Consider the following 25,401-nt stretch of genomic DNA (forward strand, 5'->3'; position numbering starts at 1 on the left):
GTCTTTTTGAAATTAAAAATTTACTTCTCAGACTATAAGAGAACTATAAAGTAAGCCACTATTTAGTTAATAAAAAATCAAATCAAATTTAAAAATTTAGTTAATAAAAAAATGATGTTGGATTACCTGTAAAAGTGAGTTCTAATAAAATACTTGATATGTGGTAAAGGAGTTGTATTGAGATGGTTGGTTTTTAACTTGAAGATTTACTCTTCCATTCCATGTTGGGATCACCAGGTACGATCAGAATAAATTTCCACAAAATTTGAGATTGTTTCCTGCTTGTCAGTGTGTGATGTAAAGATTTGGGTAGCATAGAAACATGCAGTTGGATTTTGCACGAATCAGCTAGGAGAAGATGAGGAAGTTACTGTTAAGTAGGTGCCTGCGGTACATTTTTAAGGGGCTTTCCCACTTGTCACCTAACTGATCTTCGTAACTCGGTGAGGGCCCTAATGGTACTCACCATTTTATAAAGGAGAAACTAGGATTCAGAGTCAAGCAGGTCATAAGTGATAAAGCCAGAATTTAAACCAAAGTCTTTTGAATATTCAGGGGAATAATGATCTGCATGGATCCATTTATTTACAGAAATGTTTGTATATTCAGAATAGAATATGAATCGTTATTATTAAAGGCCACAGAGTACTACTTAATTGGGGGGATAGAGAATAGAACAGAAATAATTTCAGCTTTCACTGTCTGCTTAGGAATATTTTATAAGTGTGTTACTTATTGTAACTTCTGGCAGCCTATATAAAGGTAAATAGTTTTTTTAAATTATCTTTTAAGGAGCAAAATATGATTGTAACTGGCGGCTTAGCCTGGTGGAATGATTTTATTGTCCTGGCATGTTACAACATAAGTGACCACCAAGAAGAGGTAAGGTTTTGTTTCTTTCAGAAATATAGATTTTTATATTTTAAAGATAATTAAGCATTATTTGGTTTAATATAAAAATAATTTTTGGGAAATGAACAAATCATTTTATTTTTAAATCAATAATTTGGCATTTTTAGGTAATGAGACTTTCATCTAAGGTTACTACTTTAAACACAGTTTTTAAAGGGGGCACCTGGGTGACTCAGTCCATTGAGCATCTGACTTCGGCTCAGGTCATGATCTCACAGATTGTGAGTTTTAGCCTCACATTGGGCTCTCTGGAGTCAGTACAGAGCCTGCTTCAGATCCTCTGTAACCGCCCCCCCCCCACTCCTCCCTCACTTGCACACATGCACATACTCTCAGAAATTATTTTTTAAATTTTTTTAAAGGGATAATTCAGACTTCTAAGATAACTTTTTCTAAGGATTTTTAGCTGTTAGACATTCTCTGTGAATTTATAAAAAAAATCGTTCAAAGCAGGGAAGTTTATAAGGATGGCTATAATTTATTGATTTGTGTGTTCATATTTTTAAAAACTGCTGGTCTACTTCTATCAGGTCTAGATATTCAGGTCTTTGAAAGGAGAACCTCACTGGGGCACCTGTGGCTCAGTCAGTTGAGCATCTGACTCCTGGTTTCAGCTCAGGTCACAATCTCATGATTTGTGAGTTTGAGCCTCCATGTTGGGCTCAGCACCGCAATGCAGAGCCTGCTTGGGATTCTCTCTCTCCCAGCCCCCTCTGCCTCCCCAGCTCATACACATGCTCATGTGCTTTTTTTCTGTCTCTCAAAATAAAAAGGCTTAAAAAGAAAATGAACTGCCTCATACTTCCCCAGTTTTAATGACTTCATCTTTTGATTTGTAAAGGAGCCTACCCTGTTAAAATATAAAGATTATTAATGCTCAGATTAGTCTTTAAATTTCTCTTACTTGAAAAGAAGTCAGTAGATAAAAAGCAGATGTCTAAGATATTTAGTCATCCGTGGTGTAGGTGTCTTGTTTTTACAGTTTTTTATTTTTGTGTTCTTCAGCTTAGAGTTTATTTGCGAACATCAAATCTGGACAATGCCTTTGCTCACATCACCAAAGCACAAGCAGAAACGTTGCTGCTTAGTGTCTTCCGGGACATGGTAATAGTATTTAGAGCAGACTGTTCAATATGCCTTTACAGTATTGAAAGAAAATCTGAGGGGTAAGTATATAGCATGTGACAAGTCACTTTTTGCTTCTATGTATTATGTTTCCTCTGTGGTTTTTATTTTCTTAAAAGTTACTCTAATTTTGCATTTAGTTTCATTTGTTTTAGAAGTCAAAAAAGTAAGAAATGTTACACTTCGTGATGTTCATGTAGTTATTTTTTTAGCTACCTAAGTGAATAAATAAAAAAGCCTGCACTAACTTCTTCAGCTAATCTTACTGGATTTGTTTGAAAAAAAAATCTAGTTTGGGATGGGGAAATTTAGATACAAGGCTTTTTTTCACAGCTTCGAAAACAAGTGGTTACCAGCTCTCAAAGTTCTAGACACTTGGGGAAATTTAACACTGGCTTAAGGCCTTTGTATATGTCCACATCACCAGTGTTCTGCTGGAGGGTGCTTGGGGAGGAGGGAACCCCAAGAAGGCATGTGGGTCCTCCATATGCATGAAATCTGATACTGTTCATAATGGAGAAGAAAGGAAACAAAAACCTTGTTAGCATTAATGTTGAGGCATATCTCTCTCTTTTTCTGCAGTCCCAACACTACTGCTGGTGTTCAGGTTCTTCAGGAAGTCTCCATGTCACGCTACATTCCTCACCCTTTCCTGGTAGTGTCTGTCACTCTGACATCAGTGAGCACAGAGAATGGGATCACCCTGAAAATGCCACAGCAGGTACCATTCCCATATCAGAGCTTTCAAGAGTTTTGTCTCAATCTGTAGCATTTCAGGTTGATACCAGGAACTGTTTATTTGTCTAGCAAGTAAATATTAAGCGTCTAAAATGAAGATACTGGGTTCCAGTGGCAAACTAAACAAACTTGGTTTTTGTTCAGACAATGAAGAAATAATTATGGACATAATTAATTGTAATTGTGATGTACATACCAGAAAGGAGTATGTAGGTCATGCTAGGAGTGCATTACAGAAACATGGAATAGTCTAGACAGAGATTTCTGTACCATTTAAACTGAAACCCAAAGGCTGAGTGGTAGTTATCTAAGAGTGGGAATTTTAGGTCAGTGGGAACAGCAGCGCAGAGGCCCACACGTAGGAGAGAAGATGACACAGGGAATTGGAAGAACTTCACAGTGACTGGACTTTGTCTTAAAGTCTGGCTTTGTCAGTAAGTCTGTACAGTATTTTAAGCTGGATATTACTAAATCTCAGCTTTGTAATGTTTAGTCTAACCGTAAGAAGGAAAAGGAACCAGAGTGGGACAAAACTGGACATATGGGGAGAAGCTGGGAGGCCCTTGTGACGACCTGGGTGAAGGGCGCCAGTGACCCAACTTGCCAGTGAGAAAGAAGGCGGAAAGAAGTGGAATGAATATAAGATACAAACACTCCATGGTTAGTCAACTTTAAGAGAAACGATAATGCCTTAGTTTGTGGTTAAACCCACATTTTTTAACTTCCTATTCCAAGGTTCCTTCTTTCTAAAAAAATTTTTTTAACGTTTATTTACTTTTGAGAGAGAGAGAGAGAGATAGTGGGGTGGGGGTGGCGCAGAGAATTTGGGAGACAGAATCTGAAGCAGCTCCAGGCTCCGAGCTGTCAGCACAGAGCCTGATGCGGGGCTCAAACTCACAAACTGTGAGATCATGACCTGAACCAAAGTCGGACACTTAACTGACTGAGCCACCCAGGTGCCCCCAAGTTTCCTTCAGATATATGAATGGCTTCCACACTTCATATCAATGTGGAACCCATTTTCAAAGGAGAACTCTGTGTAGATATATTTGTCATCTCTGTCTTCCCAGTCTGTCTTTTATTTCCTATTAAGAACAACAAAAGTTGTTCATCTCCTTTAATATCTAGATGCCATTTCCTCGGCAAACTATATTTCATGATAGCCAGAGAGTCATAAGTGTAAGGAAAAGTTCTGTTTTACAGAAGAATTGTAGCTAAAACATGTGGAAGGAAGATAAGAATTACACAGTCACCATTTTGCAGCCCTGAGGAAATAACTGATTTAGACAGTGATCAGGTGAATGGTCAGTGGGGGACTTCACAGTGAGGAGATGAGGTGGCCTTACTAATCCACATTAGCATGCCTGTAAGTGGGAGAACCAGCTGTGGTGTGCTTCCCCAGGGTGATGCAGCATTAGTTCACATGAAGAATTCTGCTGGAAACACTGAACCTGAATAAGCTTCTAGAGTTAAGTTCCATTTTCTAGGAGTACCTGGGTGGCCCAGTTGGTTAAGCATCCAACTTTGGTTCAGGTCATGATCTCACGGTTCGTGGGTTCCAGCCCCACATCAGGCTCTGTGCTGACAGCTCAGAGCCTGGAGCCTGTTTCGGATTCTGTGTTTCCCCCTCTCTCTGACCCTCCCCTGTTCACGCTGTCTGTCTGTCTTTCTCTCTCTCTCTCAGAAATAAATTTTAAAAATTTTTTAAAAAGCTTTAGAGCCATAACAATCAAAACGCAGTCCTTAAGTGCATTTGTATCCTGATTCCAACTGGCTATAAAAAGACACTATTGGGGCGCCTGGGTGGCTCAGTCAGTTAAGCGTCCAGCTTCAGCTCAGGTCATGATCTTGGGGTTTGTGGGTTCGAGCCCCATGTTGGGCTCTGTGCTGACAGCTCAGAGCCTGGAGCCTAATTTGGATTCTGTGTCTCCTCTCCCTGCCCCTCCACGCTTGCTCGAGCACACTTGCTCACTCACTTGCTCTCTCAAAAATAAACATTAAAAAAATTTTTTAAAAAAGACACTATTAAAGCAATTAAAGATATTCGATATGCAGTCAGAGGTGACATTAAGGATCACCTGTAGATTTTATTAAATGTACTGGCATTATGATTATATAGGCAAATATCCCAAGTACTTTAGAGTGCATAGCATACGGGTAAAACAGCATGAAATCTTTTAAAATACTTTGGCATAGTAAATGAAAAAAAGGATCGATGGAGCAAATGTGGCACATCTTGAATAACTATAAATTGGGGTGATGGGGAATCTAGGGGTTCATTGTACTGTTCTCTATACTTTTTATCACATTTGAAGTTTTCATATTAAGGAAAATAAAGGGACTCCTTGTATATCCCAGATTATAGTAGGCAGTCACTGGCACCAATAATACTGGGAACCCCATTTTAAGAGGGCCTTTTCCAGCAGACACATGAGAAGATGCTCAACTTCATTCATCATCAGGAAACTACAAATCCACAGTGAGCTGTCACCTCCTACCTGTCAGAAGGGCTAAAATAAAACACAAGAAACAACGTGTATTGGCAAAGATGTGGAGAAAAAGGAACTTTCATGTGCTGCTGTTGGGAATGCAAACTGGTGCAGCCACTATTAAAGACAGTATGGAGTTTCCTTAGAAAGTTAAAAATACAAAAACCGTAATTCAGGGGGATGCATGTACCCTTATATTTACTGCAGCATTATTGACAGTAGCCAAACTATGGAAGTATTCATTGACATATGAATGATAAAGAAGATGTGGTATATACTGTAGAATATTACTCAGCCATAAATGAAATCTTACCATTGGCAATAACGTGGGTGGATCTAGAGAGTACAGTGCTAAGTGAAGTAAGTCAAGGAAAGACAAATATCATTTGATTTCACTGTATGTAGAATTTAAGAAACAAAACAAATGAGCCAAGGAAAAAGAAACCAAGAAACAGACTCTTAACTGTAGAGAACAAACCCGATGTCACCAGAGGCGAGGTGGGTGGGGGGTGGGTGAAATCATGATAGGGATTAAGGAGTGCACTTGAGATGAGCACCCGGCGATGGATGGAAGTGTTGAATGGCTATATTGTACACCTGAAACTAATGTAACACTGCATATTAATTGGAATTAAAAAAATAAAAAAGTTCTAATAAGGTAAAGAGCAGATGAAGAAGTTGAAATGCAGTAGGAAATAGACTGATTACATTTTGCACAGAGGGAAGACCAAGATTGCCACAGCAAGGCAAGTCTGGATTCAGTATTAAAGATTAAAGAAACCCCAACAGTGAAAACTGTTTAAAACCAGGGAGATGGCCTCCGTTATGAGAGGGCCCCCTGGTCTCTGAAGCTCCTAAGAAGAATGGTCTCTCAGGGAGTTCTTAGGGTAAGGGATGGTATGTTTGCTTCTTTCAAATTTAGCATTTTGGGGATACAAATAGTCCCTGCTTTTATGTTAAGTTTCTGAAAAGCTTATTAAAATTGCTTGAAAGTGCTGTTGTAGTCAGCTGGTCTTCCATATTGTGATACAGAGTGTTGAATGCATGGGTTCACATGAAGGAAAGAGAAATGGGTACGTTCGTTTAATGAGGTAATGTGAAAACGTAGTGAAATTCGCCCGTTTTAACACCCCACGGTGGTCATTGTGAACACTGGTCATGTGTGGTAAATCGTAGGAGGTCCTCATAAAGTGTTTGGGGAGGTGTTACGGTTTCTCTGCCGGTCCCCGGGCACACTGTTCTGATTCTTGGGATTGCGTATTCATTTTTCTTTGTCCTCTGCTGTCAGGCTCTTACAGTTGCCACACGTCTTTTAATTTCCATTTTCCTTCTCCTACCTCCAGGTTCTATGTTGTTTCTCGTGTATTTTGGAAAGGTAATCCAGTTTTTAGTTTTCATGTCTTTCTGTGCTAAATGGGGAACCACAACTTCTCTCCAAGTAAAGTTCTTGGTCTTTGTAATACTTGCTTGGAGATTTTGTCATTTTTATTTTTTAAATTTCTGCTTTTTTGTAAATTAACAGCAGTTCTTTTTTTTTATGTTTTATTTTTATTTTTGAGAGAGAGAGAGAGCAGTGAGCAAGCAGGGGAGGGGCAGGGAGAAAGAGGGAGACAGAAGCTGAAGCAGGCACCAGGCTCTGAGCTGTCAGCAGAGCCTGATGCAGGGCTGGAACCCATGAACGGCAAGATCGTGACCTGAGCTGAAACCAGATGCTTAACCGGCTGAACCAGTTGAACTAGGCATCCCAGTAACAGTTCTTATTACAGTTATTACCTACCTGGATACAGCCTGAAGAAAAAGTGAATGACAAAATCCATGAATCTTCTGGACGCTCTTGCATTTCTTATACACAGTTCCTGTAGTGTCTCAAAGCCAGGACAAAAGAGCATTTTGAGTAACTGCTTTGCAGTAGAACATGTACGGTGTCTGCTGTTTTCCTGACTGGACCCTAAATAATGCAGCTCAAATTCATCCTGTCAGCAAGCCTCGAGCTGGGACACAGTCTCACCCTTTCCTTCCTAAAATTCTTCCTTCTGTGGTTTGTGTGACGCCGGGCTCCCCTGTCCCTTCCTGCCTCCGGATGCCTTCCCAGTGGAGCGTGCTTTGCCTGAGGAAGCTTGTCCGCTCCCTTCAGTTCACCAGCTCACCGTGGCCGCGGCGTGCTCCTCCGTGCTCGGTTCCTCTCTCTCGGCATTTTTACTTGCAGGTCTTCAGGGTCTTTCACATTACATCAGTGATGAAATGAAACCATTCAGTTTTCCCTTCCTTATTACCTACCTTCTCCTCATAACTTGTCAGTGCTACCCGGCACCTCCTCTCAGTGTGGCGCCCTGAAATCCTCTTCGATTCCCTTCTCTCTTCCTGCCTCTCATGTCTGTGGTGTCTGTGAGCTTTTATTTATTTATTTATTTATTTATTTACTTACTTACTTACTTAGGTAAGTCAGAATATAAAAATGCTCTTCTTTACAAGTGAAAACTTCTTGATATGTGATATTTCCCTGTAAAACAATACTTTTCAACCTTCAGCCAGGTGAGAGGGTTTTTGTTTTATTTTTTTTACATTTTATTTTATTTTTGAGAGAGAGAGAGAGACAGAGCACAAGTGGGGGAGGGGCAGAGAGAGAATGAAACAGAATCAGAAGCAGGCTCTAGGCTCCGTGCTGTCAGCACAGAGCCTGATGCAGGGCTCGAACTCACAAACCATTAGATCATGACCTGAGCCAAAGTCAGACACTTAACCAACTGAGCCACCCAGGCACCCATAGGAGAGAGGGTTTTCAATAAGGAGTTCTCTACCTTAGAATTTGATTGAAATTATCCATAATGAAAAGGCAGACTCAAGCATTCACTCCTAAAGTCAGCCAATATCTCAGATTTCTTGCTTATTTATTTTTTTAAATATTTTTATTTCTAGGAGAGAGAGAGAGAGACAGCGTGAGCAGGGGAGGGTCAGAGAGAGAGGGGGATACAGAATCTGAAGCAGGCTCCAGGCTCTGAGCTGGCAGTCAGCACAGAGCCCGACGCGGGGCTCGAACCCACGAACCGCGAGATCATGACCTAAGCGAAAGTCAGACGCTTAACCGACTAAGCCACCCAGGCGCCCCTTGTTTATTTATTTTTAAAGAGAGAGTGTGAGCAGGGGGAGGGACAGATAGAGAGGGAGAGAGCGAGAATCCCAAGCAGGCTCTGCATTGTCAGCACGTAGCCTGATGCAGGGCTCAAATCCACAAACTGTGAGATCATGACCTGAGCCAAAATCAAGAGTCGGATGCCTTACCAATTGAGCCACCCAGGTGCCCCTGGATAGCTCAGAACTTTTATTAAGTCTCTTACTTAAGAATCATAAGTAGTGGCTTATTTCTTGCCTTTTTTTTTTTTTTAGCCTGGTTTTCCAAGCCCTCCTTGAAGGTCTATTATGTGTTTTCCTCATAACATTCATAATCTAGTCACTTTGCCGAAAGAAACGTTCTGTCTCGGTGTCATTCACATGATGTTCTTCATCTGGATAATCAGCCCCTTTCCTTCCTCCCGGGTGTCATCCTCACCCTTCAGGCCCATCTCACCTTGTAAGCCTTCCTCTGGCTGTGCCAGCGAGGTCACTGAAGGGTCTTTCACATTTATGAACTTCTGAAGTCCTCCTCATAATTCAGCTCTGCCCTTAATTTTATGTTCATTTGTTCTGTTCGTGAATTGCAGTGTGGTCATGGTCGAGTTTGTTATACCATGGCCAGAAAGCAGCCTGTTCTCCACGTACACTGCATAAACACTCTTGTGGTTTCACTTGTAAACTGTATCGATTGCAGGGGGGTGGGGGCGGGGGGGATGCTGCAAACCTACAGATTAGCATGAATCTAATTTTTCTTTCAGGCTCGTGATGCAGAGAGCATTATGCTAAATCTCGCAGGACAGCTCATCATGATGCAAAGGGACAGATCGGGGCCTCAGATCCGGGAGAAGGACAGTCACCCTAACCAAAGGAAGCTTGTGAGTAAAATAAAAGTCATTTAGAACATTAAGGATGAAGGGATAAAAGAATTTAAATGGAGAGCATTGTCTTGTGAGTCGCACACTGGGAGTGTGTGTGATATCAGCCTCTAAGCGTCTAGGTATAAGACTGTTTGTAAAGGGTAAATAAGAATGTTCGAAACAATAAAATGTTCCATGTTCCAGATGTTAATGCTTAAGCATTATTATTTGCTAATTCTAATGGGAAAGTAGAATCAATTGATGGAAGTTTGTGGGGTCTTTGGGTTTTGTTTTGTCTTGTTTTTAGATTTAAATATACCTACTTTAAAAGAAAGGCATTAACTCTAATTCTAAATAGAGTCCCCTGATATTCCCAAAAGGAGTTGTGCTGTCATATTGAAAGGAGACTAGCACCTAGGAACTTGAGAATGTGCAGATTTAACAGGAAGACCATTGATCTTGTCTTTGCCTCTGCAGCTGCCGTTCTGTCCCCCTGTTGTACTGGCCCAGTCCGTTGAAAATGTGTGGACCACGTGCCGAGCAAATAAACAAAAACGTCACCTTCTGGAAGCCCTGTGGCTGAGCTGTGGAGGAGCAGGGATGAAAGTTTGGCTCCCTCTCTTCCCGAGGGATCACCGCAAGCCCCACTCCTTCTTGTCCCAGCGGATCATGCTGCCTTTCCACATCAATATTTACCCCCTGGCTGTTCTGTTTGAAGACGCGTTAGTCCTTGGTGCTGTCAATGACACTTTGCTCTATGATTCTTTATACACGCGGAACAGTGCTCGGGAACAGCTGGAGGTGCTCTTCCCTTACTGTGTTGTGGAGAGGACCTCACAGATCTACCTCCACCACATTCTCCGTCAGCTGCTGGTCAGGAACCTCGGGGAGCAGGCCTTGCTCTTGGCCCAGTCCTGCGCTGCGTTACCTTACTTCCCCCACGTGCTGGAGCTCATGCTCCATGAAGTGCTGGAAGAAGAAGCTACCTCACGGGAACCCATTCCCGACCCTCTGCTTCCCACTGTGGCAAAGTTTATCACCGAGTTCCCCCTCTTCCTGCAGACGGTTGTTCACTGTGCTAGGAAGACTGAATATGCCCTGTGGAATTACCTTTTTGCAGCCGTTGGAAACCCCAAGGACTTGTTTGAGGAATGCTTGATGGCTCAGGACTTGGACACAGCTGCCTCTTACCTTATTATCTTACAGGTAACATTTCTCGTCTTGTAAAGATACGAGACTTAATGAGCCTAAGCTTAGGAGAGAGAAAAAAGAAATGTCCTGTGTTGAAACTGTGTTTGTGTTAAAGGGATTAAACACGGTCTGGTTTTCTGTTCATTTTGTATCTTCTTTTTGAAGAACTTAGTCTTATTGAATGATGTCAGAAAACTTTTTTGAATTTTTTTTGTTCTTATTTTAATTTTGAGAGATTGACAGAGACAGAGTGTGAGCAGGGGAGGGGAAGAGAGAGAGAGAGAGAGACACAGAATCTGAAGCAGGCCCCAAGCTCCAAGCTGTCAGCACAGAGCCCGACATGGGGCTTGAGTTCACAGACTATGAGATCATGACCTGAGCCTAAGTCAGACACTTAACTGACTCAGCCACCCAGGCGCCCCAGAAAGCTTTTTTGAATATCATGAAATAACCCTGCAAAGATTTTTTCTTTTTTAAGTTTATTTATTTTGAGAGAATGCAAGTGGAAGTGGAGCAGAGAAAGAGAGAGAGAATCTAGAGCCAGCACAGAGTACAACTTGGAGCTTGAACCCACAAACCAGGAGATCACAGCCTGAGCCAAAACCAAGAGCTGGACGTTTAACTGACTGAGCCACCCAGTTGCCCCCGCAAGGTTTCTTAAAAGTCCTGTTTGTCCATAAATAGGCCTGAAACTGATTAATGAGTTTATGGTAGTATTTTGAATAATACTGTATATTATTATATGTATAGGGTAGTAGTATATACTACATATATAGAGTATAATACATATAATAACATGCATATATTACATAGGAAACATAATAATAAAGAATTACTTTTAATATGAGCAGGTTTGGGCTCATATTAGTTCATTTGAGCTACTTGAGCCTCCCACCGGCTCACAGTGTTTCCTCATGTGTGGAGTTGCTGAGGAGGCTCTGGTTGGAGCGTGAGTCCTGGCAGAGCATTTGTGTTAGGCTGCCGTAGCAAGCTGAGAAAACTCGGGCGGCCACAGTAATTACCCTCCTAGCACATGGTGACTCCTGAAAATGTGTTTCACTGTGTGTTTGACAGAGGGGGTTCATAGTTGTTGTTCTTACCAGTCTGATACACATTTGACAGGCTACACTTTCATTGATCTGAGAGGTAACCATAAACTGGGTTTAAACTCTGCCTGGAGCACATTTCTTATGTGCTTATTTGCTTCATTAGCACTGCTCAAAACCAGAGGAAATAATCCAGTGGAAGCTGGATGGCCCTGTAAGAGTGATTCTTACACTGTAATTCTGTGATTCCTTGGCTAGGGTAAAAAAAAATGCCACAGAATGATAAAAATAGAAACAAAATAAATGCAGCTGTTTTTTGTTTTAGGTCGTCACCCCTTAGACTTTCAGTGACCTCCCAAACAATGGAATTGGAAACTTTTTCTCTCAGAATTCCAGCATTCCTGTGGGTTGTCAGATAATAATTACAGTTAAATTAGCCTTTCCCTGAAGGCCGAGGTAGGCGGTGAGGTTAAGTCTGTGAAGGAATTACTGAGAATGCCCATTGTGTAGCAGAACTACAGACCGTTGCCCAGAGCCACGAGCACTTTCCTCACATCCTCCACAAACTGTCACAAGAGGCTGACCTGAGCTTTTTGGAGTCAGGCAAACCTAGCTTTTCTGCTGGTTGTAAGTTCCTGAACTCTGTTTCCTCATGTGTAAAATAGAAATGGCATAAAGTACTTGACAGACTCAGTAGGAACATGGAAGAGAAGACTGTTAAACACTCCCCTACAGCAGCGTGGCTGCATTCCTTCTCGGGTTGAGAAACCATGGAGGGAAAGAATTGCTCGTACTTCCCAAATACTGCGTATAAAAATTTCGTATAAAAATTTTTCTTTGGTTGTTTTTGTAGAACATGGAAGTTCCAGCAGTAAGTAGGCAACATGCCACCCTCCTGTTCAACACGGCCCTGGAACAAGGCAAATGGGACCTATGTCGACACATGATTCGATTTCTTAAAGCCATTGGCTCTGGAGAATCTGAGACCCCTCCATCCACACCTACAGCTCAGGTCGGTTGCAAAGTTGCACAGCTTCTCTAGTCCACACACCTCCATGGATCTTTCTCTAACTCTACTGCACTTCGTGTGTAATCCTAGGAACCCAGTTCAAGTGGTGGATTTGAGTTCTTCAGGAATCGAAGCATCAGTTTATCCCAGTCAGCTGAAAGTGTTCCTGCTAGTAAATTCAGCTTACAGAAAACACTGAGTATGCCATCCGGTCCTTCTGGAAAAAGGTAAAAGAATAGCGAGTCGTTGCTGTAGTGAGGGCACTCTGACACGTGTCATTGCTGTGAGGGCACTCTGTGACACGTGGCATTGCTGTGAGGGCGTTCTGACACCTGGTGTTGCTGTGAGGCACTCTAACCCGTGGCGTTGCTGTGAGGGTGTTCTGACACCTGGTGTTGCTGTGAGGCACTCTGTGACCCGTGGCGTTGCTGTGAGGGCACTCTGTGACCCGTGGCGTTGCTGTGAGCGCACTCTGTGACCCGTGGCGTTGCTGTGAGCGCACTCTGTGACCCGTGGCGTTGCTGTGAGCGCACTCTGTGACCCGTGGCGTTGCTGTGAGCGCACTCTGTGACCCGTGGCGTTGCTGTGAGGGCACTCTGTGACCCGTGGCGTTGCTGTGAGGGCACTGTGACCCGTGGCGTTGCTGTGAGGCACTCTGTGACCCGTGGCGTTGCTGTGAGGGCACTCTGTGACCCGTGGCGTTGCTGTGAGGCACTCTGTGACCCGTGGCGTTGCTGTGAGGCACTCTGTGACACGTGGCGTTGCTGTGAGGCACCCTGACACGTGGCGTTGCTGTGAGGCACTCTGACACGTGGTGTTGCAGGGTGTTTGTGAATTGAGTCTTATGAAAACCACTGCTGGCTTCAAATGCAGTTCCTTTTTCCATTTCTGAAAGGCTTGAAGACCACACAAAATGCTTCCCTTCTTCCTTCCACCGCATTTCCCTTCATTACTCTTTGCACGGTTTCTGTTCCTTGTCCTGGAGTAGGTCTTGTGTACCCATTCTGAACGTGGGTAGCTTTGTATTACCCTGATGATAGAGGCCCAGAATAAAAAGGAAGGTAATTGAATCTGCACATAACCAAAAAGCCTCCTTTACCTTTCTTTCTAACTGTACCTCTTGCTGAAAAAATAAAAATTTAGTCCCAATTTACTTGACTCTCCTGTGACTCTTTTGATTGGAGAAATGATTAAACAGTGGGAGGACGAAGGGGAAGTAACCTGAACACAAAAACCTGCATCGTACAGAGTTGGGTTGTTGTCTCCTGGGAGGTAACTGGGAACTCATACCGAACATTATAAAATAGAATTTCCTCTGGTTTGTGAGGCGGTCGGCGCCAGTGCTCCTTCCTCTGCTGTTCCACGTTCTTAGCTCTTGTCTTTTCTTTCCCCTAGTCTTTTCTTTTATATTCTGTCTTTATTGTTACTACCATGTCAGACCTACACTGAGAACTTCCTGAATCTTTTTTATCATGATATTTTACTGCTTTTTCCTATCACAGCCATTTATACCACCCTCACTCCCAGCGTACATGCACATAGTCACGGGCTGTGCTCAGGTAACATGCAGCCACACGGCACTCTCAGCAGCTGCCACCCTCAGACATACCCTCAACATACCAGTTGTTCAACAAACCAGTATGTTCATGGTTCTGGGCATTTACATGTATGTGTCTTTTCATCCTTACAACCTGTTAACACACATTGTAGAGGTGAAGAAACAGAGGCCCGCAACGTAAACTTGGTTATGTTCACACAACCAGTGAGAGGTCAAGTCGCAATCTGAATCTAGAGTCTTCCAGTACCGCCTCTCATGAAGACACCACATTACCCAGTTACCAAACCAGCCATCCCACGTCAGCCCGTAGGAGTGACTACATAGTCAGGCTGCAAGGTTCTAAACATTGGCTGTATGTTTATGTGTCTGCTGATCTCCCAGTTCCCTGGAGAGACTTCATGGTGCTTTGCGTCTCTCTGCTCCGTTTCTTTGGTCTGATCTCCTTGCCTCTTCAACTATAGCATTATTTGCTCCCTTTCTTTCCTTCAGCCAGTCACCACCCTCCTCCTGGTTTGGCCATGTCTGTCTCCTCTTTTTCTTTTTTTAACTTTTTAAAAATGTTTTATTTATTTCTGAGTGTCTCCTCTTTTTCCTATCCCATACTTCATTCTCCAAATATGGTTTAAGAGCCTGCTGTGTTCCATGTATTGTTGGGCAGCTTGTGGTGTCATGTAGAGGAAAGCCGTGATCCTTTATCTTCATTCAGTCCGAGTTACATCTGGATCCCTTCCCTCCTTCTCTTGCATGATCATTGCTACCACACGGAACTCCGTGGAGCCTTCCAGGGACGGTTTTTCTGTAGGCTTCTCGTCTTCCCACTTGCAGATGGAGCAAAGACAGCGACTGTGCTGAGAACATGTACATTGATATGATGCTCTGGAGACATGCCCGGCGTCTCTTAGAAGAAGTTCGGCTGAAGGACCTCGGCTGCTTTGCAGCCCAGCTGGGCTTTGAACTCATCAGTTGGCTGTGCAAGGAGCGCACCCGAGCCGCGCGGGTGGACAACTTTGTGCTGGCCCTGAAGAGACTCCACAAAGACTTCCTGTGGCCGCTTCCTATCATCCCAGCTGCTTCTGTCAGCTCTCCTTTCAAGAATGGAAAATACCGAACAGGTAACATAAGCTTGTGTCACTCGAACAAGAATTGTGTTTCACACTCTTGGACATTTTGTTTAGTCAGTATTTCCAGAAGTCTTTTCATTCCAAACTCAGGAAAAGATAAAAGTCAACTTTTTGCACATCAGTGGAACATCCACCATTTGACCAGGGATGTAAATAAAATAAAGTAGAACTAGGTCTCTTAAGTCTTGTGACTTTATGGTTTAATTTATAAATCTAGCCACTGTTACAAGATTATCAACAAGTTGAAAACTGGCTGAATATAGCTACCACCACACTTACCTTACTGTGGGAAATTATGGAATTGGTTGGTCACAGACCTGAAAAGCAGCTAAATTGTGATTTATCTGGTAGGACATTCCAGAGAAGTGGTAAAAATGCATCTTTGAGGGGCGCCTGGGTGACTCAGTCGGTTGAACGTCCAACTTCAGCTCGGGTCATGATCTCACAGTTCACGAGTCTGAGCCTGCATGAGGCTCTGTGCTGACAGCTCGGAGCCTGGAACGTGCTGCAGATTCTGGGTCTTCCTCACTCTTTGACCCTCCCCTGCTCACACTCTGTTTCTTTCATTCAAAAATAAGTATTTAAAAAAAATTTTTTTAAATGGAGTCTTTGAGGGCTTGGGCTGTCTTCCTATCTAGGAGAAGACAAACTGTGGAACTGTTTTGGTGAAAGAAATATTAAAGTTTTTTAGTTCAGATCTTTTTTTTTTTTTTTAATGTTTATTTTTGAGAGAGAGCGCAAGCAGGTGAGGGGCAGAGAGAGAGAAGGAGACACAGGCTCCGAAGCAGGCTCCAGGCTCTGAGCTATCAGCACAAAGCCCAATGCAGGGCTTAAACCCATGAACCATGAGATCATGATCCACGCCGAAGTTGGATGCTTAACTGACTGAACCACCCAGGTGCCCTTTTTTTGTTTAATTTTATTTTTTAATGTTTGTTTATTTTTGAGAGAGTGCAAGTGGGGGAGGGGCAGAGAGAAAGAGACAGATTTTGAAGTAGGAGCTCAGGCGTTTTAAAGAAAACTGTTGTAAATCATTAATAGTCATGAAAATCCAAACAAAAACCTTTTATTAAGGCATTTGGAAACTTCATCTTATCTTAACCAAGGGAAATCACTTAAAAGATGAACAGAATAGATCCTGTTTAGTGCTGGTAAGAGCTGTAGTGAAGGAGACTGTCAGATGGCAGTACCTGGTCAGTCTGTCCTATAGTCCACGTTCCTGGTTCGTGCGCAGTGATGCAGTGTGGGACAGCAATTAGCTTTGCCCTTTCAGTGTTTGGGAGTAGTGGGGAGAGAAGCTGAAATCACTGAATTGGAAATGTTAGTGCATGCATCTTGAATTTCCACTTTCTTGTTTTTGGGCCTGCCTTGGGGTAGGAGAGCAGCTACTGAAGTCTCAGTCAGCGGACCCTTTTGTAAACCTTGACATGGACGCTGGGGTCTCGACTGTACAGCGAAGTCAGAGCTGGCTCGGCAGCATCGGCCCCACCCACCATGAGATAGACATGGCCTCATCCCATGGACCACAGATGCAAGATGCCTTCCTGTCACCTTTATCTAATAAAGGTAAGTGTCGTTTTATTTATTTTCCAGTGTTTTATTTATTTTTGAGAGAGAGACAGAGTAAGAGTGGAGGAGGAGCAGAGAAAGGCAGACACAGAATCAGAAGCAGGCTCCAGGCTCCAAGCCATCAGCACAGAGCCTGACACGGGGCTCAAGCTCACAAACCACAAGATCATGACCTGAGCCAGAGTCCGACACTCAACCGACTGAGCCGCCCAGGCGTCCTGATAAATGTCATTTTAAATCCCAGCTCTTCTTCGCTTCCTTTGGAAGGTTTTTGTGCTGTAGTGCTAAAAATAGAGCCTTACTCTTTGCATGTAGGTCCTTGAGGGTCAGTCATTAGAATCTGCTACAGAAGGGACTGTTACTAGAACAAGGCCCCACTGGCCTTTACTATCCTTTGCCGAATTTATTTTAGATGAAGTAGGTAAACTCTCATTCCAGGTCAGAGCTGATACATGAAACTTGGTAATTGATTTTGATGAAACAAACACTGAGCTTGAACTTGAAGTAAGCAAACCGTTACCTCTATGTAAGGAATGCCTGCCCTTCTCCTAAGTAGCCGTGGGTCATACAAAATTGTACTGTTATCTTCTAATTTTTATTTTACTGATAAAAATTTGTGGAATTTTTTTTTCCTCTTGTGAGTGTTAACGTAACATCCTTAATTTTGCCTCCTCGTCTTCAGAGCCTAATATATATTTACTATCTGGCCTTTCACCAGAAACAGAGTGTGGGCATCCATACTGGGGGAACTGAAAATTGAAGAAGTTTTAAAATGACTCAGGTTGTTAGGTTTAGAGTTACAGGGGTATGAGTAGGAAGTGGTCTGATCGTCAGCAGTTTTCTTTTTTTTTTTTTTTTTACGGTTTTCTGGTTATTTATTTTTAAATAGTTTGTTGTCAAGTTGGTTTCCATATAACACCCAGTGTTCATCCCCACAAGTGGCCTCCTCCATGCCCATCTCCCCCCTTCCCCTCCCCCCCACCCCCATCAGCCCTTAGTGTGTTCTCAGCATTCAAGAGTCTCTCATGGTTTGCCTCCCTCCCTCTCCCCCACCATTTCCCCCCTTCTTCTCCGCCATGGTCCTCCGTTAAGTTCCTCCTAATCCTCCTATACGTGCAAACATCGGCAGTTTAATTAATGGCAAGGCATTTGCCTGGTCGTTGATTTTTCAGTCTGTCCTGTTTCGTGAACCTCTGCCTTTGTGGAGAAGCTTGTGGCTGCATTTCCTTTTGTCGAAATTGTGGAAGACACACACTATGTACCATCTCCAGCATTTTTCCGAGTAGACTTCATTAGTGTCTACTACGGTCACATGGTTGTGCAGCCAGCCTCCAGAGCGCTTTCTTCCTGGCTAACGTTCGGTCCCCAGTGCTGGCATCCAACCCCTGTGCTGTGATTGTTTTCTCCCCATTTTTTTTAACCCCTTGCAGTATTTTCATTGATGAAACTTGCTTCTGTGGATTTTCTCAAAGTGTGGACTTTGGTGATTGCATCTTCATTGCTCAGCACTCTCCTCTGTATTTCTTGTACATTAATAATTGCATTTAAAGACCATGTCACATTCTGGCTAGATTGGTTTTGGAGGCAGGCAAGACTACTTCACAGGTGCCGTGTGTTTCTCTGTGCCTGGTTCTCTCATGAATTTTTTTTTTTTTAAATATTTACTACTGTTAATATAACACAGGAATTTTAGCAGTGGATTTAATGTTTGAGTTTCAAAATTCTGAGCAGAAATCCACATGTGAGAAACTGCTGATATTTAAAATTAAACCTTTTCTTCATGAAGCCAATTTGTAACTTTTGGCCCTTTTTCATCAGGTGATGAATGCAGTATTGGTTCAGCCACAGACTTGACTGAAAGTAGCTCCATGGTGGATGGGGACTGGACACTGGTGGATGAGAACTTCTCCACACTCAGTTTAACTCAGTCAGAGCTGGAGCACATCTCCATGGAGTTGGCCAGCAAGGGGCCTCATAAATCCCAGGTCCAGCTTCGGTGAGTTCTCAGCTTTTCGGAAGCACAGAATGTCTGCTTGGGACGCTCGGGCGTACAGGGCTCCTTTCCTCACGACGACTGCCTGTGCCTCTACCTGTGGCTCCTTAGTGCCGATCACTGTGTTCTGCTCACACACAGGTACTTGCTGCACATGTTCATGGAGGCAGGGTGTCTGGACTGGTGTGTCGTCATAGGCCTGATTCTCAGAGAGTCCTCAGTAATCAGCCAGATTCTGCTTCTCATCCAGTCTTCAGAGGTGGATGGAGAGATGTTACAGAACATAAAGACGGGACTGCATGCAGTAGACCGATGGGCTTCTACAGACTGGTAAGCGTGGGGCCCCTTAGGCCTCTTACCTCTGCTGTCTTGGGGTGGATCCCACCCTGACCCAGTAAGGGTTAGTTCTGCAGCATTTATTTGGAGACTTTTAGGTTGGTGGAAATAAAAGTGCTTTCACACATTCATTTCTTTTTATTTTAGGCTTATGTTGAGAGAGAGAACACAGGGGAGGGCAGAGAGAGAGGGAGACAGAATCTGAAGCAGGCTCCAGGCTCTGTGCTGACAGCAGAGATGCAGGGCTCAAAGCTATGAGCTGTGAGATTTTATGACCTGAGCCGAAGTCAGACGCTTCCAGGCGCGCCCACACGTTCATTTTTAAAGCGGTTTTCTTTAATCACCATTTTCTACCCAGCCGTGTGTGTGAGCACAGAGTGGCATGGCACACGTGATCTCAGAGTTAGGCCGGAGCCGGAGCTCTGCGGTTCTGTGGAACTATAGGTAATAACGTACAAGTATCTGCTGAAAAGAGGAATGTGTGCTTTTACCAGTCCATAGCAGTGACCAGCCAGCCCACTTTAAGACTGAGCGGTTAGAAGCTAAGAGCTTTGGATTCTAGTCCTTTGTAACCAATTATGTGTGCATTTGGGCTTTTCCTTACTTGGAGCTAGTTTTCTTCTAACTTGCTAAGTTCACTCAGATATAGCCTGTGAAGGTTCTTTTTCAAGTCTGAAACCCTGTTGGTCCGTAGACTGTGGAGTAGGATTTATTTTTAAGTTTGTTTGTTTATCTGAGAAAGAGTGAGTGCAAGTGGTGAGGGAGAGGGTGAGGGAAGGGGGGAGAATATGAATGAATCCCAGGCAGGCTCCACGCTGCCACGACAGAGCCCCATGTGGAGGATGAACTCCTGAACCAGGAGATCCTGACCTGAGCCTAAACCAAGAGTCGGATGCTTAACCCACGGAGCCACTCAGGCACGTGTGAATTCTACTCTATGATTGGAGAAGGTCCGTTCTTGCCATTGGAGCTCAGAGACGTAAGACACACACTCGAAGTGCTGCCCACTCTGTGCTGGCCGGGACACCTGCCCTGTGCCCCCTACCCTCCCCGTGACATCTAGCGTTGACCTCAGTTTCAGCATTGAGGAGTTTATCCAGAACATTCCATGGAGCATTTCCAGTGTGGCAATAGAGAGCTAATTTCCTTTTCTCTCTCCTTAGTCCTGGATATAAGCCATTTTTAAACATCATTAAGCCACAAGTACAGAAGTTCAGTGAGCTGACAGAGGAGCAGGTCCAGCCTGAAGCCTTCCAGCCAGTAACTGTGGGTAAGACTCCTGAACACATTGGTCCCCGGGCAGAGGAAAGCCGTGGACCCGCGGGCCACAGCAGCCTCCCCCAGGGCGAGGTCGGAGGCAGCAGTCTGGTCAGCAGGAAAGAGGAGGACACAGCCCGAACCGAGGAGGAGGAGTCCTTTCAGGACGGGACTTACGACTGTTGTGTGTCCTAACGACAGTGGCGTGCCGTCACTGTGGGCAGTGGGGACTAGCAGCGGCGTGCAGCCGGGGCACTGCGGCCTCGCTGGACCATGTAACCAGGGAGAGAACTCAGAGACTCTGGTAAAGTATTATTACGTTTTAACTCTTTCTCTTCTAAGAAATCTGACTCCATAAAAATGTGATATCAAATCATTTTTCATAAAATTTTTTTAAGCTGCAGTGGAAAGTAATAATAAAGAGTACTGTACAGTTGTACATGAGAATATTTTATTCGTAAAGAATGGTAGCTCCTAAACCTTGGGATTGTTTTCCCCTAGACGAGCCTACTTTTTCACTACTTACAGCTTCTTACGTGTTTTCTGGTTCAGCGTGTGTCTGCTTTTTAAAATTAAATGCTAAGGTGCTTGCTGTAGCTCATCAGGTTCTTGAGCTACCCGTGTGCCCCTTCGGATGGAGAGCACTGGGCTCCGTCATCGGGCCTCCTGAACAGCCGCTGCCCTGGCACACCGCGTGGCTGTTGGCGGAGACGTGCTCCTCGGCCTTTGTTAGCCTGTTCGGTCCCAGGCCTGAACTGAGGGAAGCTGTGTGCCTGCTTTCTCAGCAAGCTCGATTCCTGCCCCTCCGTGCGGGCAGAGGTCTAGGGGGTCCTTATCAATTATGCTGTTAGATACCACTAAACTATTTTGTATCCGAGAACTGTATCTTTTTGTGAATACTCTCGTGTAAATATACTGAGGCACTGTTCATATTTTTAGGGCTTATATTACAATCTATAAGGTTTTATGCTGGGTCCTGCATGGCTGTTCCTACTCTTGGAGAGAGACAAGGCTTGCTCTTCTTTCCAAACCTGAGCAGTCTTCAGAGAAGAGAACAGGTGTATCAGCTTGGTCATACAGTAACAGAAACAGCCACACTGATCATGAAATGAAACAGGTTTTGTGCAAATTAATGTAGTTTCTTATTTATTGCTTTTGTAAATTGAATAAAAATGGACTTTCATGTAAATAGACTGCTGGATCCTGTATTATCACGGCTACTAAAAATTACTATGTGAACAATGCATTCTTCATTGTAACTTTTAAAATATTTTATGTATTTCTAGATAGGACTTAAAGTTTAGTTTTCATACATTATGAAAACCTATCTGCATACTCCTTAATTGCTTCAGACTAAACACATATTCACGGTATGTACTTCCAGTTACCTTCTGTCAGTATTAATTTAGATAGCTTGTTTGTACTGTGCAATTTGAACAAAGGAATGCAATGTTATTTTTTACAAAAACAAACTTGTTTATTTTTGTAATAACGCTGTATTTGATGTGGACCAAATTCATACCACTATGTAGAACAGCCTCTTCTCGTAGTGCAATTACAGTTTAGAAATAAAACTTGGTCCTCTCTCCTTGCTTTTTAAAGTAAATGGCTGGATACAGCTGTCCTAGCCAGGTTTCCTTTGAAGGGAAACTCAAAACCATTTTGAAATTGCTTAATTCGAACTTCATCAGACTGTCTTAAATTATTGAGTTTGGTAATTTGCTATCATTTACTTTTTACATTACAAGTGCAGTAACTGCATGTCCTCAGACTCCTGAACGGGTGGAATATGTGATCATGGTACCTGCTCTTTCTGGTGCTACTTTATTTAAGCCTTTGTTTTAAACCACCTTCCCCTGAATCTTAGGATAGAAAAATAATGTCTCCCACCTGAGAACGTGCAGCCCAGCAAGAGAGCAGCCTGAAATTTCTCCTCCTGTCCTAGTCCATTAGGGGAACTCGCATTGTTTTTGTGTTTGGTGTGAGTATACAGTCGATGAAAAGGTTTTACCATCGTAAACAGCTGTGATCCTTTCAAGTCTCTGCTGCTGGGTCCATGTTGCCCCCTTAGAAGCAGGGCACCAGGAAGGTGTCCTGCGGGGACACCACGAGTGACTCTTCTTCTAGACGGTTTTCCAGGTCGTAGGAATGGGCAGCCCCGAAGCAGGAACATTGGCAGGTTTACAGAAATCTTCTCTTGGTGGTTTGTAATGTACTTTACTTTTTTTTAATTCCTATTTTTATTTTGCCATGTTTGGTTCACATAACTGTTTAAGCCATAATTTTAACCAATGAAATTTCAGTATTCGGTAAAACTATTTGAAGTTTGAATTACTTGCTGATACCAAAACAAGAAGTCATTTGGGGGTAGAGTCAACGTTTGCTTGTAATTAAAGTTGCTGCTACTTCTATAATGTGTGTTTTTGGGTTTTCTTTTTAACTTGGTAAAAACCAAGTAAATGAATCATTAAATGAACTTTGTTCACCACTCAGGCTGATCGCAAAAATGTATATTTATTAAAAGCCAAGGAAATATTCTTTTCTTTATATAATTCCACCTCGTAGAATTTTACGAAATAACTACCAATAAAGACAAGTTTAAAATTTACATACAGAATTATACAGAATTGGAGCATCAAGAGTTGGCAGCATCCTATATGCCTGACCACAGAAGTCTAGAAGAGAAATCCATGTGAGGACATGGAAAATGCCCAAAATGTAATTGCGTAAATATAGAGACGGGGCACCCGTCTCTAGTAGGTGGGATTACAAGTGATTCTTTGTTTTCCTAAATCTTGGTTTCCGTGGATTTCCCTCTTAAGACATTTTGTATAAATCGAATCATAGAATACATGGCTTTTTCTGTCTGGCTTCTTGCACTTTGCAGGACGTTTTAAAAGTTCATCTTCATATGTTAGTAACTCTAACCGTTTTTAAGGCTGAATAATGTTACACTTTATGCATCTAGTTTATTTATCCATTTGTCAGTTTGAGGATATCTGGGTGGTTACCACTTCTTGACTAACATGAATGATGCTACTGTGTACATTCACGTACAAGTTTCCATGTGGATCTAAGTTTTCAGTTCTCCCTGGAACTGGAAACGCTGGGTCACGTAACTGGTTTATGTCCTGAGGAAACGCCTAACCATATCCCACAGCGCCTGTGCCATTTTTCACATTCCCACCAGCAGGGGATGTGGGTTCCGGTTTCTCACATCCTCGCCTGTTGTTATCCTTTTGGTTATTACGTATGAAGTGTACCATTATGAGGTAGATGTGCATTTGCATGGTGGCTGAGGTCTTTTCATACGGTTATTATCCATTTGCCTATCTCTGGAGAAAAAGGTCTATTCGCATCATTTGCCCGTTTCACAGTTGGGTCATTTATCTTTTTGTTTGCAAGAGTTCCTCATGCATTCTGGACACTAGACCTTTATCAGGTATGATTTGCAAGTATTTTTCTCATGATAAAGGCTTATTTTTTCACTTTCATTGACACTGTCCTTTGAAGCATGAAAGTTTTTCATTTTGGTGAAGTCCACCTGGGAAACCACTGCCTGACACCAGGTTACGGAGATCTGTGCCTAGATTTTCCTGCAAGAGTTTTTTTCTTTTTTTAAAAGTTTTAGCTCCTACCTTTAGAACTTTGATCCATTTTGAGTTAATTTTTTGTGTATGGAATAAAGTGAGGGATCTAACTTTGTTCTTTTGCAGGAGGATATTCAGTTGTCCCGGCACCATTTAAAGTAAGTTTTTCCCAATGAATTGCCAAAAATCATTTGACTGTAAACACATGGACTTATCTGTGGACTGTCAATTATATTGAACCTTGTTCTTACTGCCAGTACCACCCTGTCTTGGTTACAGTCCTTACTTTGTAGGAGGTTTTAAAAGTTTTTTCAAGACTGTTTGGGCTATTACGGGTCCCTTGCATTTCCATATGAATTTTAGGATCAGCTGGTCAGTTTCTGCATGCTGCACAGACATATACGAGCTGGGATTGTGTTCAGTTAGTAGATCAATTTGAGAATACTCCCATCTTAATTAAGCTTTCCAGTCCACAAACGTGGGCTTTCTTTCAGCAATGTTTTAGTTTCAGTATAAAAATCTTAGACTTTTGTTATTCTTTTTCCTGAATATTTGGCTCTTCCTTAATGCTATCATCTTGAATAGAATTTTCTTGTTACAGAAGTATAGTTGACATCTGCGTATTGAGATGTTCCTCCAACCCTGCTGAATTCATTTATTAACTGTAACATTTAGTTTTTTTGTGTGTGGATTCTTTAGGATTTTCTTACATACAAGATCATGTCTGTACCTAGGGAGAGATTTAATTTGTCTTTTCTAATCTGGATGCCACTTGCCAAACTTTCCTGGTCAGCGTCCCAGTACAGTACTCAATAGCAGTACTGGACGTGCTGGTGGTCTTTCTGACCTTAGGGGGAAAGCCTTCAGTCTTTCATCACGGACGACGATGTTAGTTAGCTATGTTTTGTAGACGTGAACTTCCTCACCCTGATAAAAGTAATCAGTCCGTTATTTGCTGAGTGTCAAAACAATCTTTTTTGCATCCGTTGAGATGATCGTATCAATAGAATTAATAAGGACAAGCACCCCATGGTGTGGCACATTGATTTTCAGCTGTTAGGCCATCTTTTCATTCCTCGGATTAAATCCCACTTGGTCATAGTGTAGGGCCAAACTTGAAATTATCAGTATGCTAATATTTTTACAAATCAGTGAGGAAGCAGTAGTATCAAAAATGTAAATACTAACGTACTTCACCATTACCGAAGATCTTTTCCAAATAGAGTCAGACATACAGAGGCCTAAATGCATTTTGGATTTATTGGCCCTAAAAGGAGAAAAGGTGTATGACGAGGGGAGCGTACTCAGCGGTTTCCCAGCGACTTCACTGAGAAAGCCACAGAACTTGTGCCGGGAGCTCTGTTTCAGAGTGGCAGGGCCCTTCCCTTGGGTAGAGAGAGGAGAGCGCCGTGGGCCACTGGCTGCAAGACCACCTCTTCCCGCCCCCACATCCTTCTGGGAGTTTCTCCCTGTTTCATTGGCAAAATATGCTAAAGCTC

The 25,401-nt window shown here is 42.9% G+C and overlaps 1 protein-coding gene across 5 annotated transcripts in view; it reads left to right on the plus strand.

Moving 5' to 3' along the window:
- The window catches only part of RIC1 (RIC1 homolog, RAB6A GEF complex partner 1), a 152,096-nt gene extending 129,373 nt beyond the window's left edge, over nucleotides 1-22,723 (plus strand). For all 5 annotated transcript variants that reach the window (XM_039230797.1, XM_039230798.1, XM_039230800.1 and 2 more), the window contains 12 exons: nucleotides 793-882; nucleotides 1,918-2,078; nucleotides 2,620-2,758; nucleotides 9,134-9,250; nucleotides 9,710-10,438; nucleotides 12,323-12,481; nucleotides 12,569-12,705; nucleotides 14,862-15,148; nucleotides 16,535-16,723; nucleotides 18,545-18,722; nucleotides 18,861-19,049; nucleotides 20,219-22,723. In XM_039230797.1, coding sequence (XP_039086728.1) covers nucleotides 793-882; nucleotides 1,918-2,078; nucleotides 2,620-2,758; nucleotides 9,134-9,250; nucleotides 9,710-10,438; nucleotides 12,323-12,481; nucleotides 12,569-12,705; nucleotides 14,862-15,148; nucleotides 16,535-16,723; nucleotides 18,545-18,722; nucleotides 18,861-19,049; nucleotides 20,219-20,507 — 2,664 coding nt within the window. In that variant the 3' untranslated portion in view covers nucleotides 20,508-22,723. The remainder of the gene's footprint in view (nucleotides 1-792; nucleotides 883-1,917; nucleotides 2,079-2,619; nucleotides 2,759-9,133; nucleotides 9,251-9,709; nucleotides 10,439-12,322; nucleotides 12,482-12,568; nucleotides 12,706-14,861; nucleotides 15,149-16,534; nucleotides 16,724-18,544; nucleotides 18,723-18,860; nucleotides 19,050-20,218) is intronic.
- The last annotated feature ends 2,678 nt before the right edge of the window (nucleotides 22,724-25,401 follow it).

This window comes from Hyaena hyaena, unplaced genomic scaffold (genome assembly GCF_003009895.1).
Source record: "Hyaena hyaena isolate Hyena2069 unplaced genomic scaffold, ASM300989v1 scaffold_51, whole genome shotgun sequence".
NCBI classification, from domain to species: Eukaryota; Metazoa; Chordata; class Mammalia; order Carnivora; family Hyaenidae; genus Hyaena; species Hyaena hyaena.